General features: G+C 41.9%; 1 protein-coding gene across 1 annotated transcript; it reads right to left on the bottom strand.

Moving 5' to 3' along the window:
* Window positions 1-3,586: 3,586 nt before the first annotated feature.
* wdr32 (WD repeat domain 32) lies at window positions 3,587-11,873 on the bottom strand. The gene is made up of 7 exons (XM_061083403.1): window positions 11,254-11,873; window positions 9,983-10,096; window positions 9,655-9,852; window positions 7,747-7,949; window positions 6,308-6,388; window positions 6,071-6,216; window positions 3,587-4,575 (listed from the first exon to the last, which is right to left on the bottom strand). Exons 1-7 carry the CDS (start codon window positions 11,724-11,726, stop codon window positions 4,204-4,206), a joined length of 1,587 nt encoding a protein of 528 aa, XP_060939386.1. The 5' UTR covers window positions 11,727-11,873; the 3' UTR covers window positions 3,587-4,203.
* Between the last annotated feature and the right edge of the window lie 2,568 nt (window positions 11,874-14,441).

Raw genomic sequence — 14,441 nt, 5'->3', positions numbered from 1 at the left:
AGAGTTAAAACCATACATATTATTATTTTAATGTTTAAACTCAATCATTTTAAAGTGGTGAAGAACACCAGACGCCCAAGGATTAGAAACTGGCTGGGAACCACTGGTGCAGAACTTCCTGCAGACTCTTCACTGGCGATGTCTTTGCCTGCCATCTAGTGGTAATACTCAGCTGCTGCATTTGAGAATTCAAAAATATCAAAATCACAAAACCCAGAAAGAAGCCAAACACCAAAACAAGTCCGCAGTGCAAAAGAAGCCAACCTTTAATTTCTGTGAGAATAAGAATAAGTACCATTGTGGGGATAACTTGCTGTTTGAAGCCAGGAAGGAAACAACAGTGTGAGCAACTCCACATGTTTGTGTGTCTCGTGCACCTCCACCTGCTCAGCTGGGAGGCGACGGAGCACAGGAACAGAACAGAGAACATTCAATCAACAGGAGAAGACAGGTCAAAACTCAGAGGAGACAAGGTCACGAGAAGGAAGCAACAGAACAAACTGAATCCCTTTGTTTCTTCACCTGAAGTGAAAACAGCAGATAAGACACTTGTGTCTGAAGAGCTTCTGAGTTTATGTTCCACCTCGTTTGACCTTCAGCTCAACGACTGAATGTTACTGTCAATGTAGATTATTTATGAAATCAGGGAAGAGAAAAGTCTCTGATTGACGGAGCTGAGAGTGAAACACAAACATCATGAGCACTGAGGTACAAAGTGTTAAACTCCTTCTTCCTCTCACACAGACACACACACACACACAACCATGATGTTGCAGAGTTACATCTGTGTTTAGAAGACTTCATCTTTTCACCTCAAATCCACAAATCAATTCTTATGAACTTCATTTACTTTTCACATAGTTTGGAAATTCAACCTGTGGCAGTTTCTGTCAGAGAGTTAGTGGAGAGCGTTGACGTCCGTGAGGCTTCTTTTCCGGTCACATGTTTCAAACTGTGAGCGGGAAATAGCAGACTAGACTCCAGAGGTGCTTGAAATTGTGTTTTTTACAATCTATTTTATACCTTTTAGTTTCCAGATGGGTTTTCACAGTCTGTCTGGGAGGTTCAGGAAAATCACAATACTTAAAAAAACCTCCGGGAACACCAACCTGTAGCCGGGACTTGTGGAACTTGATGTGAAATATCTGCATCGTGTAAATCTGGTTCACAGAGCACTTTAAAACAAATGCCAGGAAATGTTTTTGAAGCTTTATACTATTTCCTCTGATGGTTTTGAATAAACAGTTTAACGAGCTTTAAAGTCTCGTGGATTTTTCTATTTCAAGCCCAGTCTGCTTCACAGCTGCAGACTTCAGGCTTCAGGTGCTTGGAATGATTATTTAGAACCATTTCATCCTTTTATTACCAGGTGGGTTCATCACAGACTGACTGAGGGTTGATGGGAATTTAAACTGCCCAAAAAACAGATTTTAATACTCACGTCACACTATTCGAAATATCTGCATGTAAATCCCACCGTCTGGTTCAGTGATCACTTTTAAAAAATGGGCCAGGAAATGTGATGTAAGTTTCCTACATTTTGAGCTTTGGATGGTTTTGATTCATATAAAGTAAATGATACCGAAGAGGCCAAATCACTGTAGATAAACAGCATCTATCAGACGATGCAGATCTAAAGCTGCATTAATTCCACTTCTTTTAAACCTCTCACATCAGCCTCTGCTGTCACATGGCCTCCAGCAACGTTCTCTCCTCACTCTCCCACAGGAAAAGACAACCGGCTCATTTCCCCAAGAAGTCAAACATCTTTGTTTTTTTAAGTTGAAGCTTTTGCAACATGTAAAGAAATATTTTAAAAACCCAATAAGAGCAGATGTGTACGTTCAGGTCACACATTTTGGCATCTGACAGCTGCACACGCGGAGCGACACGCTCACATAAATAAGAAGGTTGAATCTTCATAAAGGCCGGTCTGCATAGTAGTACACTCTTATCTATTGGTCACACAACAGCACATATTGATCTACACTGCAGTCGCTTTGCACTGCAGCCACTTTACATCACACACCCACACGTGTGCTTGGTTCTTACAGCAGATATACTACACAGGTTTCACACACAAAGCGTCAACAGTGGTTAAACAGTCGAGGGGAACCGCTCGCTACTTAGAGAAGAAAGAAAACAAAGCATTTATGAAACAAGGATGAGATCAGATGAGAGGAAAGGAACCAAATACTGATGAGGAATCAACACTTGAGGTGCGACGTCGTTTCTTGGCAAAAATCCTGTGAATATGAAACTGAAGAAGATTCTTCTGCCAACAAACTTCAACAAGACAAAACCCAAAAAAACTGAACTGATTCTACAAACAAATATTATCTGTGATACTGTTAAAAACACATGAACATTTTCCTTCTTCCCTGTGAACTAGATGGAGGCTTGGTTTCCATTGGTGTTAGTTAAGTTTGCAGGATTAAGTAAAAACAGTTTGCGGTGAAACTTGATAGAAGGATGCAGAATGTGGAAAGAAACCATTAAAGTTTGGTGCAAAACCAGATCAGGAACCGGATCCATTTCTTTACATTTACACTTATTTCTCAGATAATAATTCATGGATCTTAAAGAAAATAATTTGTAGGGGACTGATATTTATAAGTGTGTGTAATTTCACGCAGATCAACATAAATATAAAGATCTAGCTAATGTAAATATAGTTTTATAAGGGGATTCTTGGGCCTTGACAGAAGTTTCTAGTTTTGACTTAATCCAACAAACACCATCCTGCTGCTGAATCATTCACTCGTGAGCCAAAATGAGTTGAAGTAACTTCTCCCGACCAATTTCACAATTTACTTTTGTTTGATTATATTCCGTTCTCGAAAGGAACCAGTTGTCTGATTTTGAGAAATCAAAAATAAATCCTTCGGGGAAAAGGATGTGGTTTGAAATGTCTGATTTCCTTGAATTCTTTGGGATTTTAATTGTAGATTTGTGATCGTAGCAGCAGGTGGACTTTTCTGTTTTCAGAGAGCTTAAAGTTTCCTTTCACAGACTGAAGATAAAAACACAAACTGTGGTGAGAAATGAGAAGTGAAGTTCCATTCTAACAAATCCTACAAATAAATCCAGCACCGTGCTATGAGCAGTAAGAACATTAACAAGATGAAGCTGAAAAACAACAGGGCGGAGGTGGAGGAGGAAAAGTACAGGTGGGTCAGAAGTGGCGAGAAAGGCGACAACGATGAGGTCCTGTAAAGTTCAGATTGTATGAGCAGAGAAGCAGCACCTGTAGAAAAGAAGGCATGAGCAGAGTGAAGGAATCAGTGGATCAACGTCTGTTTGCATCCTTAGTGTTTTTTTCTGCCGACGCAGCAACACGTGGACGTCCCGAGTCTCGGAACAGGTCAACGTTTTTCTACTGGGAGAAACCAAAATTTATCTCTTGTGTGAAAAAACAGCCACAGAAGAGTCACGACGATTCCCGGGTCGAGAGAGTCAAAGTGTTTGGAGAGTGAAGCTTCTCCTCAGTCTGGATGGAAGTCTGTAGGTGGCAAAGCCCCATGGTCCTTGTTAACCCAGTGAAGTTCAGACAGGCTGAATGTTTCCATCCACTGCTGCAGTCTGGTCAGTGGGGGGGGGGCACGGCCAAAGTCTTCTTCTTCTCCTTTTCCAAACAAACTGAGTCGGCTCCACAGCTGCAGACCCGAGTCCAGAGGCGCTCGAAGAACTTATCTGAGATCTGCTTTAACCAGATTAGTTTCAGGATGGGTATTTTTTTTTAAGGGTTCAAATAAGTGTTTTAAAGTCAAATCGAGCCTCAGAGGAAAGTGACTTTTAGATGTGTCGCACTATTTGAAATACCTGCATGCTTTGCTGATCTACTGAGCTTTTTAAAACAAACATCAGGAAACTAGTAATTTCGGGTTTCTACATTTTGAGATGTTACAAAATGTGAATTACTCTGATGTGTAATTCCTACTGAATGATACTGAAGAGGCCAGAATGTTCTGAACGACACATTTCTGCGCATCTTAGACGACAAGGGTCTAAAATCAGAGAAACATGAAGCTGCACATATAATATTTTGGGGAAGTGCATTGTTGTCAGATTGTTTGTGCAACTATCAAACTAATCAAACCTGGAAAACACTAAATGCTTCTTCAGAATCGTTCCCGGTCTCGTTCCTGATCAGCGCGTCTGGACCCGGGTCTGCAGAGCATCGTCCTCTCACCGCAGCCGATGCTAGAACTTGGGCTGGTAGAGCGCCACGCGACCGCTGAGGCAGCCCGAGGCCAGCTGGCAGTGAGTGGGGGAGAACTTGGTGGTGAGCACCACGTCGCTGTGCGAGTAGATGGAGCGGATCTCCTTCAGGCAGCTGGTCTGGACGGGCAGGCAGTCCACCAGCTCGCCGCAGCGCTCGTCGAAGGCCAGCAGGCGGACGCCGTAGCCGTACGGCGAGCAGATGAGCCGTCCGTCCGGGCTGAAGCACAACTCCTTGATGTAGCCCCGCCCCACGTTGGCCTCCTCGATGTAGTGGGTGAGGCGGAGCGAGCAGCGGGGGGAGACCAGCGGGCGGGTGGGCGCTCCGTCCTGGAACTCGTACACACACGTCCACTGAAGAGAGAGAGAGAGGGGAAAAGATGGAGGACATGGTCAGTGTCACATAGGGTTGCAAAGTTTCCGGTAAATTTCCGGAAACTTTCTGGAAACTTTCCATGAGAAGTTAAGCTCGGGAATTTTGGGAATATTGAAAAAAAAAAAAAACTACGCAAATTAAACGCTGAGCAATAAAAACATCATTCAACACTATTTTAAAGATGTATGGAATGCAGCACACACTGCACGTTGAGTTTCAACCCTCCACTGTGCATTCTTCCATCACATGCACAGATAACTCCCAGCATCCTTCACTCTACAGCAGGGCTATTGAGGCCTGCTGTAGAGTGCAGGACTAGTCAGGTAAGTTTCCATGATATTACTGGAGAAAATATATTAGCCTGCTGATTGAGGATTGTTCATCTGTTCATCTAGACTATTTCCTTCCATTCATTTATCCATCCATTGTAAAGTATTTTTACAGACGATTCCAATTATTTGGCTAACTATTTATATCTCTGGCATTGCATTAGGTTTTTTTACAAACTTTTTTCTCATCTTATTCTACAGAACAATGCATTAATTCCCATTAATTCCTGAATATTCCCGTTAATTCCCATGGAAAGTTTACAACTTTGAATATTCCCTGAATTTTGCAACCTTACTGTCACACCAAGAAATAATCATGATGGTGTCACTGCTGATAGTTCTATTCAGTCCGACAGCAGCTGCCATGTTCCTCAGAGAAGCTCCAGACGTCAGAGCTCAGGTGTATTAACGCTGAGATTTCATACTCAATGAATACAGTTCGGATGCAACTCCTGTACTAGACCACTAGGGGTCAGCGGAGGTCATAAATTGCCAATCGTGTCTATTAAATAAGAAGAGAGAGACCTGCATATCTGTAAAGGAGCTCAGAGATAATGACAGGGTTCATACACATTTTGACCAATGGATTTCAATGACTTTTCAATACGTTTAAACCAAATATCCATGACCGAACATTTTGTGAAATCTCGGTGTATACACGAAAAAGTGACAAAATGTAGTATTCAAACTAACAATGAGAATTCCAAGGCATACAGTATACCTTAAATGACACAAACCCAAGTATGCCTGCTTATATTTTTTGCGTATTTCTTTAAAAGTATATGAATTATTTAAAACATTTAAAGCGTAAATGAACGACATGAAAATATGAATATAACAAATTTCCATGACTTTTACTTAAAGCATTTTGTAGTTTTGCTTTATTTTTGAAGAACTTGTACTTTCTTGATCCTTCTTGTTCTGGGTTTGTTCCCTCGGGGTTGAATGCAGTTATTGTAAGTCGCTTTGGATAAAAGCGTCAGCTAAATGAAATGTAATAATGTAATGTAACTTTTCCAAAACTTTTGGGAGATTCTTTTTTTCCATGACTTTTCCAGGCCTGGAAATACACATTTTACAATTCCATGACTATTCCAGGTTTTCCATGACCGTACGAACCCTGTAATGAGATAAAGTCTCTCACCTCCTGGTCGTCCATGTTGCTGGAGCAGCGGATGAGCGCCGCCCAGCCTTTCGGGTGGAGCTGCAGGGAGGTGATGCAGTTCCCTCGGTCCCTCTCTCCTGGGATCTCTGGAGTCAACACCTCCAGACTATTCCGGGGAGAAAGTCCTGTAAGCAAAGGGGGGGAAATAGGGTTTAGATTGTTTGATAGTGTAGAGAACTCACTGGTTTCTGTGTTCTATCTTCCTGGTTGTCACACCTTCTCTGTGAGGGTGGATCTTGCTGGAGTCATTTCCCTGGCGAGGAGTTCCGGCCGACCTGGAGCCCGACGAGCCGCCGTCTGCAGGATCACCACGAGGACACAAGTCATTCTCATAGAATAGTGAGGTGGCAAATCAATCAAATATCTGATCAACCAAACTTTCAAATGGAGAAAATCGAACTTTTGGCATTGATCAAAGCGTCGTCTCACATCATTCCATTCCTGTATCTGTATCTATGTTCTCCTTATGTGATTTATGTATGCATGTCAGTGAAGTGTTTAAGTGTATAAGCTACTGGATGATCTAAATTTCCCTCGGGATTAATAAAGTATCCGTCTATTTATCTATCTATCTATCTATCTAGTCGACAAATATGAAAATAAGAGACTGAAAAAACGCAAACAGAAAGCTCTAGCGTAAGGATTTCCTCGTTAGCTAATTGACTGATGAGTGTGTGAGGTTAACACACCTAATACTTTTCACTCAGTATTAGTGTTGCAAAGGGGCGGAAAGTTTCCGGTAAATTTCTGGAAAGTTTCCGAAAACTTTCCATGGGAAGCTTAGCTCGGGAATTTGGGGAATTATTAAAAAATAAAATACGCAAATTAAACGCTGAGCAATAAAAACACCAATCAAAACTCTATTTGCCCTCCACTGTGCATTCTTCCATCACATGCACAGATAACTCCCAGCATCCTTCACTCTACAGCAGGGCTACTGAGGCCTGCTGTAGAGTGAAGGACTAGTCAGGTAAGTTTCAATGATATTACTGGGGAAAATATATTAGCATGCTGATTGAGGATTGTTCATCTGTTCATCTAGCCTATTTACATTCATTTATCCATCAATTGTAAAATATGTTTACAGACGATTCCAATTGTTTGGCTAACTATTTATATCTCTGGCATTGCATTAGTGTTTTTTTACAAACTTTTTTCTCATCTTATTCTACAGAACAATGCCACGTGCACTATCTCATGTGTGGAGACATTTCACCCCATCCAATGTAGAAGGAAAGGCTGTGTACATTTGCAAATACTGTGCAAAGACCTATGTTAAGAATGATGCAGAAGCATATTGTCAAGTGTCCAAAGTTTCCTCAGGGCTCAAATCAGCCTATGACAAAACAAAATGTTTATATTTATGTTTGTATATGACAAGGTAAATACAGTTAGTATAAATTACCCACAACATTTCCAGTTTATTCCAGTTTATTCCCATTAATTCCCCATATATTCCTGTTTATTCCCGTATATTCCCGTTTATTCCCATGGAAAGTTTCCAACTTTGAATATTCCCGGAATTTTGCAACCCTACTCAGTATCAATAGTGAAAAGTAGGAAAAGACAGAATAAAAATCAAGAGTAAAGCCACAAAATATGTAAGTTAAGAAAAGAAATTCTAAAAGTGTTAGTAATTGAGGCTGTGGTCTGACCGGAGGTGGGGGGGTTGCGTCGCGCTCGCAGCATCCGGTAGCTGCCGACCTCCAGCGACTGAGTGAGGTCCAGGTCGTGGAGGATGAGCAGATACCCCGAGGACGTGGAGATGAGCATCTTGGAACAGTCGGGCGTCAGACGCATCCTCATCAGGTAGCGGGTGTGGAAGAACTTCTTGTGCGGGCAGCCGTCCTCTGTAAACCTGCAGAGGAAACACAATCACGAGACATATGATCCACTGAGAGAATTCAGAGTTGTGTTAGAAAGGCAGAATAATTTTGGAAAGCAACCAAGTGGAAATTAATGAGTGAAACAGAATAAAATAGCAGCACCTAATAGGATGAATATTAATTGTAACTAACTAATATTATGAATAAGAGAACAATATTTTATCTAGGCTTTTGATTTGATTGATTGGAAATTAATTTAATTTAATTGTATTTGTATAATTATGTCTTTATTTACTTCCATTTATTCTTATATTTTTATATATGTTTTTTTTTTAATTATTTTATTTAATCTTATTTAAGTTATTTAATTTCTGCCTCCTTTTCTTTACCCTGAGTGTTTGATTGTGGGTTGGGGGTGTTCATAAACGTTTGTATGTTTATAAATGTTTGAATGTATGTTTTATATGTAAAACTCAATAAATATATTGTGAAAAAAAAAAAAAAAAAAAAGGCAGAATAAATATTTATCCACCTTCATAGTTGTAAAGTTACAGTTCTAATTTGATGGAGAGATAAAGAAACAGATGTAGATTTGAGTTTAGTGTGCAGGTGCCGGTGCAGAATGACGTAACCACGGGAACAGTCCATTTCACAGGTGGTAAACGGATGTAAACGGATGTTATGATGATGATGTTATGATGGCACGGATGGCATTTCATTGCCAGCGACTGCTTAATGTTATTGTTATTAATGTTATTGTTGTGCATTTGATAATAAAAATCTTGAATCTTGAGTAGGGTTGCAAAATCCTGGGAATATTCAAAGTTGGAAACTTTCCATGGGAATTAATGGGAATTGACGGGAATAAACTGGAAATGTTGTGGGTAATTTATACTAACTGTATTTACCTTGTCATATACAGACATAAATATAAACATTTTGTTTTGTCATAGGCTGATTTGAGCCCTGAGGAAACTTTGGGCACTTGACTATATGCTTCTGCATCGTTGTGTCATTCTTAACAAAGGTCTTTGCACAGTATTAGCAAATGTACACAGCCTTTCATTCTACATTGGATGGGGTGAAATGTCTCCACACATGAGAGAGTGCACGTGGCATTGTTCTGTAGAATAAGATGAGAAACAAGTTTGTAAAAAAACACTAATGCAATATCAGAGATATAAATAGTTAGCCAAACAATTGGAATCGTCTGTAAACATATTTTACAATTGATGGATAATTGAATGGAAATAGGCTAGGTGAACAGATGAACAATCCTCAATCAGCATGCTAATATATTTCCCCAGTAATATCATGGAAACTTACCTGACTAGTCCTGGACTCTACAGCAGGCCTCAATAGCCCTGCTGTAGAGTGAAGGATGCTGGGAGTTATCTGTGCATGTGATGGAAGAATGCACAGTGGAGGGTTGAAACTCAACGTGCAGCGTGTGCTGCATTCCATACATCTTTAAAATAGTGTTTTGAATGATGTTTTTATTGCTCAGCGTTTAATTTGCATAGTTTTTTTTTTTTCCAAATTCCCCAAATTCCCGAGCTTAATATTCCCGTGGAAAGTTTCCGGAAAGTTTTCAGAAATTTACTGGAAACTTTCCGCCCCTTTGCAACCCTAATCTTGACTCTTGAATCTTGTCTTCAACACAAACGATTATGATTATTCGATCATTTCACTTTTCCCCTTTGGAAGCGTTGACTCCCGGTGTGTTTTGGGACCGACCTGTTGGTGTCCCACGTGATGACGTTGCCGTCGAAGCCGGACGTGACGAGCAGCCGCGTGTTGGTGTCGTACTCGATGTTCTTCACCCAGCTGGCGTGGCCGTGCAGAGAGCACACCTTGGCGTTCAGCTTGCGGAGATCCCACAATGCAATAGTGGTGTCGTCGGAGCAGGTGGCAAACAAGCGATTGTCCAGAAACCTGCAGGGAGCACAGACAGATTCTGACTTTAGATTCTCTCTCTAGAATAGAAACAAGTCTTGTTGGAAGTGAGTGAGAAGCAGGAAGTCGTGAACCCTCCTCTGGTTGTTTTCAAATATCAGACACGCACCTTATGTTGTTGACACAGTCCTCGTGGGCCTCCGTCAGGGTCTTGATGTGTTTGGAGGAGATGGGGTCAAACAGCAGGACCTCCGTCTGCTCGCAGGCCACCGTCAGCACCGACCTGCACACAGCAAACACACAAACACACACACACACACGTCACAAGTTAGAGAAGGAAGGAACAGATCTGGGTTAGAACCTGACGGCCAATAGCAGCTTTTAAGACGTATCAGTGTCTGTGTTATTGTTTTCTGATGTAACACTGATATAAAAACTGAATAAAGACGTCAGATGTGCATCTATATAATAATCTATGATATCGGAATCAGCTTCTTTTAGATTTCCTGTTTGACCTCATGCCCAGGTGCCATGAGGACAGACTGTCTCTGTGTGTTTGGTCCTGATGTCTCCTGAGCAGCTCCTGGTCCAGACTGGACTCAGCTGGACCTGGTTTGTCTGCAGGACTTGTCTCCTGTTGTCTGCAGGATTTGTCTCGTGTTGTCTGCAGGATTTGTCTCCTGTTGTCTGCAGGATTTGTCTCCTGTTGTCTGCAGGACTTGTCTCGTGTTGTGTGCAGGATTTGTCTCGTGTTGTCTGCAGGATTTGTCTCCTGCGGTCTGCAGGATTTGTCTCGTGTTGTCTGCAGGATTTGTCTCGTGTCGTGTGCAGGATTTGTCTCGTGTCGTGTGCAGGATTTGTCTCGTGTTGTGTGCAGGATTTGTCTCGTGTTGTGTGCAGGATGTGTCTCGTGTTGTGTGCAGGATTTGTCTCGTGTTGTCTGCAGGACTTGTCTCGTGTTGTCTGCAGGATTTGTCTCGTGTTGTGTGCAGGACTTGTCTCGTGTTGTCTGCAGGACTTGTCTCGTGTTGTCTGCAGGACTTGTCTCGTGTTGTCTGCAGGATTTGTCTCGTGTTGTGTCCAGGATGTGTCTCCTGTTGTCTGCAGGTTTTGTCTCCTGTTGTGTGTTTGCTCTCAGCCTGAGTGTGAGATGTGTTTACAGAGATGGAGGACATCTCTTCTTCAGATTGACATGTGTTGGTCACTTGGTCCTTTAACGGGTTTTGTCCTATTATTGTCTCATCACTAATATTGACCCGCTCCCCTGGACGTGTGAAGGGATCCTGGTGTTGGACAGGTTTTAAGTGTGAGGTCGAACAACAACAACAACAACAACACTCCCCAGCTGACTTCTCCCAGTGTCTCCACATTTCATTGATTTCCCAGTAGCACCAGTGGAACCCTGCGGTCCTCCGGGTGCGAGGCCTCGGCCGGTCTTACCCGTCCGGGGAGTACTCCAGGTTGAACACGGCTCCGTGGGTCTGGGTGCTCAGGTTCACGGACTCCGTGGCCGGGTTCATGGAGCAGTACAAGCTGGTCATTGTCCTGAAGTTGTCCCGGGCCGGGTCCACAAACAACCCGCGTCTGATAGTCCTGCTCCGGAGCCAGGAGAACACGCTGTCCGTCCGGCTGCTGCTCCCCGGCTGCTGGGCGCTGCTCGGCGGGCCAGGGGGCTCCAGGGCGCCGGGCACCGGGGACACCGGGGACCCGCGCTCCCCTCGTTCCCCTCGCCCCGGTCCCTCCTCGCTGCTCCGGGGCCGAGCCGGTGCCACCTCCCGGGGGTTGTCCTCTTCCTCCTCCCGGGGAAGGTCCTCATCCTCCTCCTCCTCGTCCTCCTCGTCCACGCCGGGGTTCGGCTCTTTGTCGTCGGGCCTGTCCTGCGACCCGTCGGCGCCCTGGTGCTCCGAGCTCATCGTGGCCGCCGCCGTGTGGGCTCAGCGGGGAACAGAGCACTGTCTCCGGTCACCATCCGAGCTCCAACCCGCCGCTTGCTCCGCTGCTTTAAGGCGCCATGACGGCGGATCCACGGCACGAGTTTAATCACACGAATTATATTTTGATGCTTTATCGCCCGCACGTCAAGTTAAACCCACTCAGGTACACCTACCGCCGGAAACGTTCAGATTTTCCTTTCAAAGTAAAACAATTTCACAAGAAAAAAGCACGTGTTTGACTTGATTTACAACAATAAACACACAAAAATATCCAGTAGATTTTAAGCACGTTTTATTAAACTTTTCCCGGGTTGAATTACGTCTCAAGAAATATTTTTTCATCCATAAGCATTTTATTCTGAAGTTTGCAGGCGGAAGTTTGTTGTCTGCATTTTAAGTAACCTGATGATTTTCCCTCTTCACCAAAACAAATGGGAAATAAAAAGAAATGACGTATTTCCGCTTCCTGGCTCATTGTGGAGGCACCCTGACGTTGAGTGCTGCCACCTGCTGGAAAAAACTCGTAAATTAATTTGTGCATCACCTTATAATACTACTACCTATAATACTAACAACAATACTACTAATTATAAAAACAATAACAATGGCAAAGCAAGACAAGTAAATACTAGAACATATAAAAGCAGTAATGTGACAATAAAAATAAACAGTTCAAATAATGAAATGGGAAAAGAAAACGATTAGAACTCACATGAGTACAAGTCTATAAAAATGTTTTTTAAAGAAGTGATTTAGAAGAAGTCACTGAATCTGTGAGTCTTATCTCCTCGGGTAAAGGTTCTGAAGCCAAGAGGCCTGAAGGCAAAGGCACGGTCACCTTTAGTTTTCAACCTGGACTTTGGATAAGATAAGATAAGATAGGATAAGATAAGATGAGTTAAGATAAGATAAGATAAGATAAGATAAGGCAAGATAAAATAAGATAAGATAATCCTTATTAGTTCAACAATGGGAACATTTACCATATTACAGCAGCAAGACTCAAAAAAAGGCATCAGTCAGTAATGTTAAGTAAAATGTGATACTTACGTGTAAGGATAATAATACTAAAGTTAAGTATTTATACAGAGTAAGAACAATTTGGGAAGTGTGAGGAAATGTACAGTGAATAGATTACATCATAATCACTCTGTAGTGATGAACTGCAAAATTCCCCTTTTTTAATTTCATTCTCATACTTGTGGTAATTACTCAGAATTAGATGATCAGACTACCAGGGAAGAGGATGTGCAATAAGTTACCAGTAAACATTGGAGACTGGATTGTGCAAAGTTAAAGGGAAGTTACTGAGTCACAGTCACAGGACGGTGTCAATCAATAATGCAGCTTTTTGTATGATGACTGGAGTCATGGACCCAAGGCAGCGGCCAGGTGGATGATCCACATCGATTGTAACTGTCATAGATCAGCAGATGAAAATTCAAATGGATGGAATTTCCCTAATCTTAATAAAATGCACATTTAATCAGTTGTGTGATACCAACTGAGCGTTAAACTCACTGATCTTACTATTCTCACCATTTTCCATTGTTTTGTTTGATCTTGTTCTGAGTCTTTTCTCATCCGTATATTTGCATTTCTGCTTTTTGCCTTCAAGTTCTCATCTGAAGTCGTAAAGCAGTTTGGAACTATGATCGGAAAGTTACAGTATAAATCAAGTTTATTACTTATTATTAATGTCATCAGTGCACTTAACAATCCGATCCATCTCAAACACCTCTTTACAGTCAGGTCTGCAGGTTGCTTGGATCCTGTGAGCTGATGACATTCCTCTCAGTCAGTATGTGTTTATGTTCTTGGCACTGGTCTGAAATGATGATGTATCTTTAGGTTGTATTCAAATAAAGGGCCTGACGTGCCGGGACACTGGATCTGCAGGAGACGAGCAACAGGCCTCGAGGCTCAGCTACATATATGTGAGAGTAAATTACAGTGTGTGTATATGTGTGCATGCCTCGACACAACGCGTGTGTGACTGTGTGTGTCTGTGACTGTGAGCAGCCTTCCAGAAAATTGCACATTTGCTTTGCCAATTTTTCTGCGGTGCGTGGAACTACAACAACAACAAACACAACTAATAAATTCAATTAACTTCATGAGGAAAGCAAATGGTAAATGGATTTGCACAGTGGTGTATAAGGTACTTGAAAGCCATACTTGAGTAAAAGTACAGATATCTTACCTTAAAGGGACTTCGGTAAAAGTAGAAGTCACCCATCAGAAAATGACTTGAGTAAAAGTCTTAGAGTAGCTCATATTAAAAGTATTTAAGTATCAAAAGTATCTGGTGTTGAAATGTACTTAAGTATCAAAAGTATCTGGTGTTGAAATGTACTTAAGTATCAAAAGTATCTGATGTTGAAATGTAGCAAAAGTACCAAAATTAAAAATGCAAAGTGCTTTTTATAGTAGGTCTACACAGACACAAAACAACCCAAAATGTTTCTCCTCAAGATTTATCTCAACTGACTGAAAAATTATAACAACAATATGAATATAATGTATAATTTTACAAATTTTTAACCCTTGATGAGAGAGAGAGAGAGAGAGAGAGAGAGAGAGAGAGAGAGAGAGAGCTGCGCCAACCTCCGCTGCTCAAGTAACGAGCCAGTTTGAGAATGTAAGAAGTAGAAAGTACACATATTTTTGTTCAAATGTAACGAGTAAAAGTAA

Source organism: Limanda limanda, chromosome 12 (genome assembly GCF_963576545.1).
Source record: "Limanda limanda chromosome 12, fLimLim1.1, whole genome shotgun sequence".
NCBI lineage: Eukaryota > Metazoa > Chordata > Actinopteri > Pleuronectiformes > Pleuronectidae > Limanda > Limanda limanda.
The sequence above is the reverse complement of the archived record's forward strand: the minus strand, read 5'-3'. Positions and strand labels throughout refer to the sequence as shown.

Excerpts from the sequence above, each read along its gene's own strand:
- wdr32 (XM_061083403.1), bottom strand. The coding sequence starts at position 11,726 with ATGAGCTCGGAGCACCAGGGCGCCGACGGGTCGCAGGACAGGCCCGAC. Across the intron at positions 7,950-9,654 it reads ATCACGTGGGACACCAACAG|GTTTACAGAGGACGGCTGCC; the intron begins GTCGGTCCCAAA and ends TTTCCTCTGCAG. Across the intron at positions 6,389-7,746 it reads ACGCAACCCCCCCACCTCCG|ACGGCGGCTCGTCGGGCTCC; the intron begins GTCAGACCACAG and ends GTGATCCTGCAG.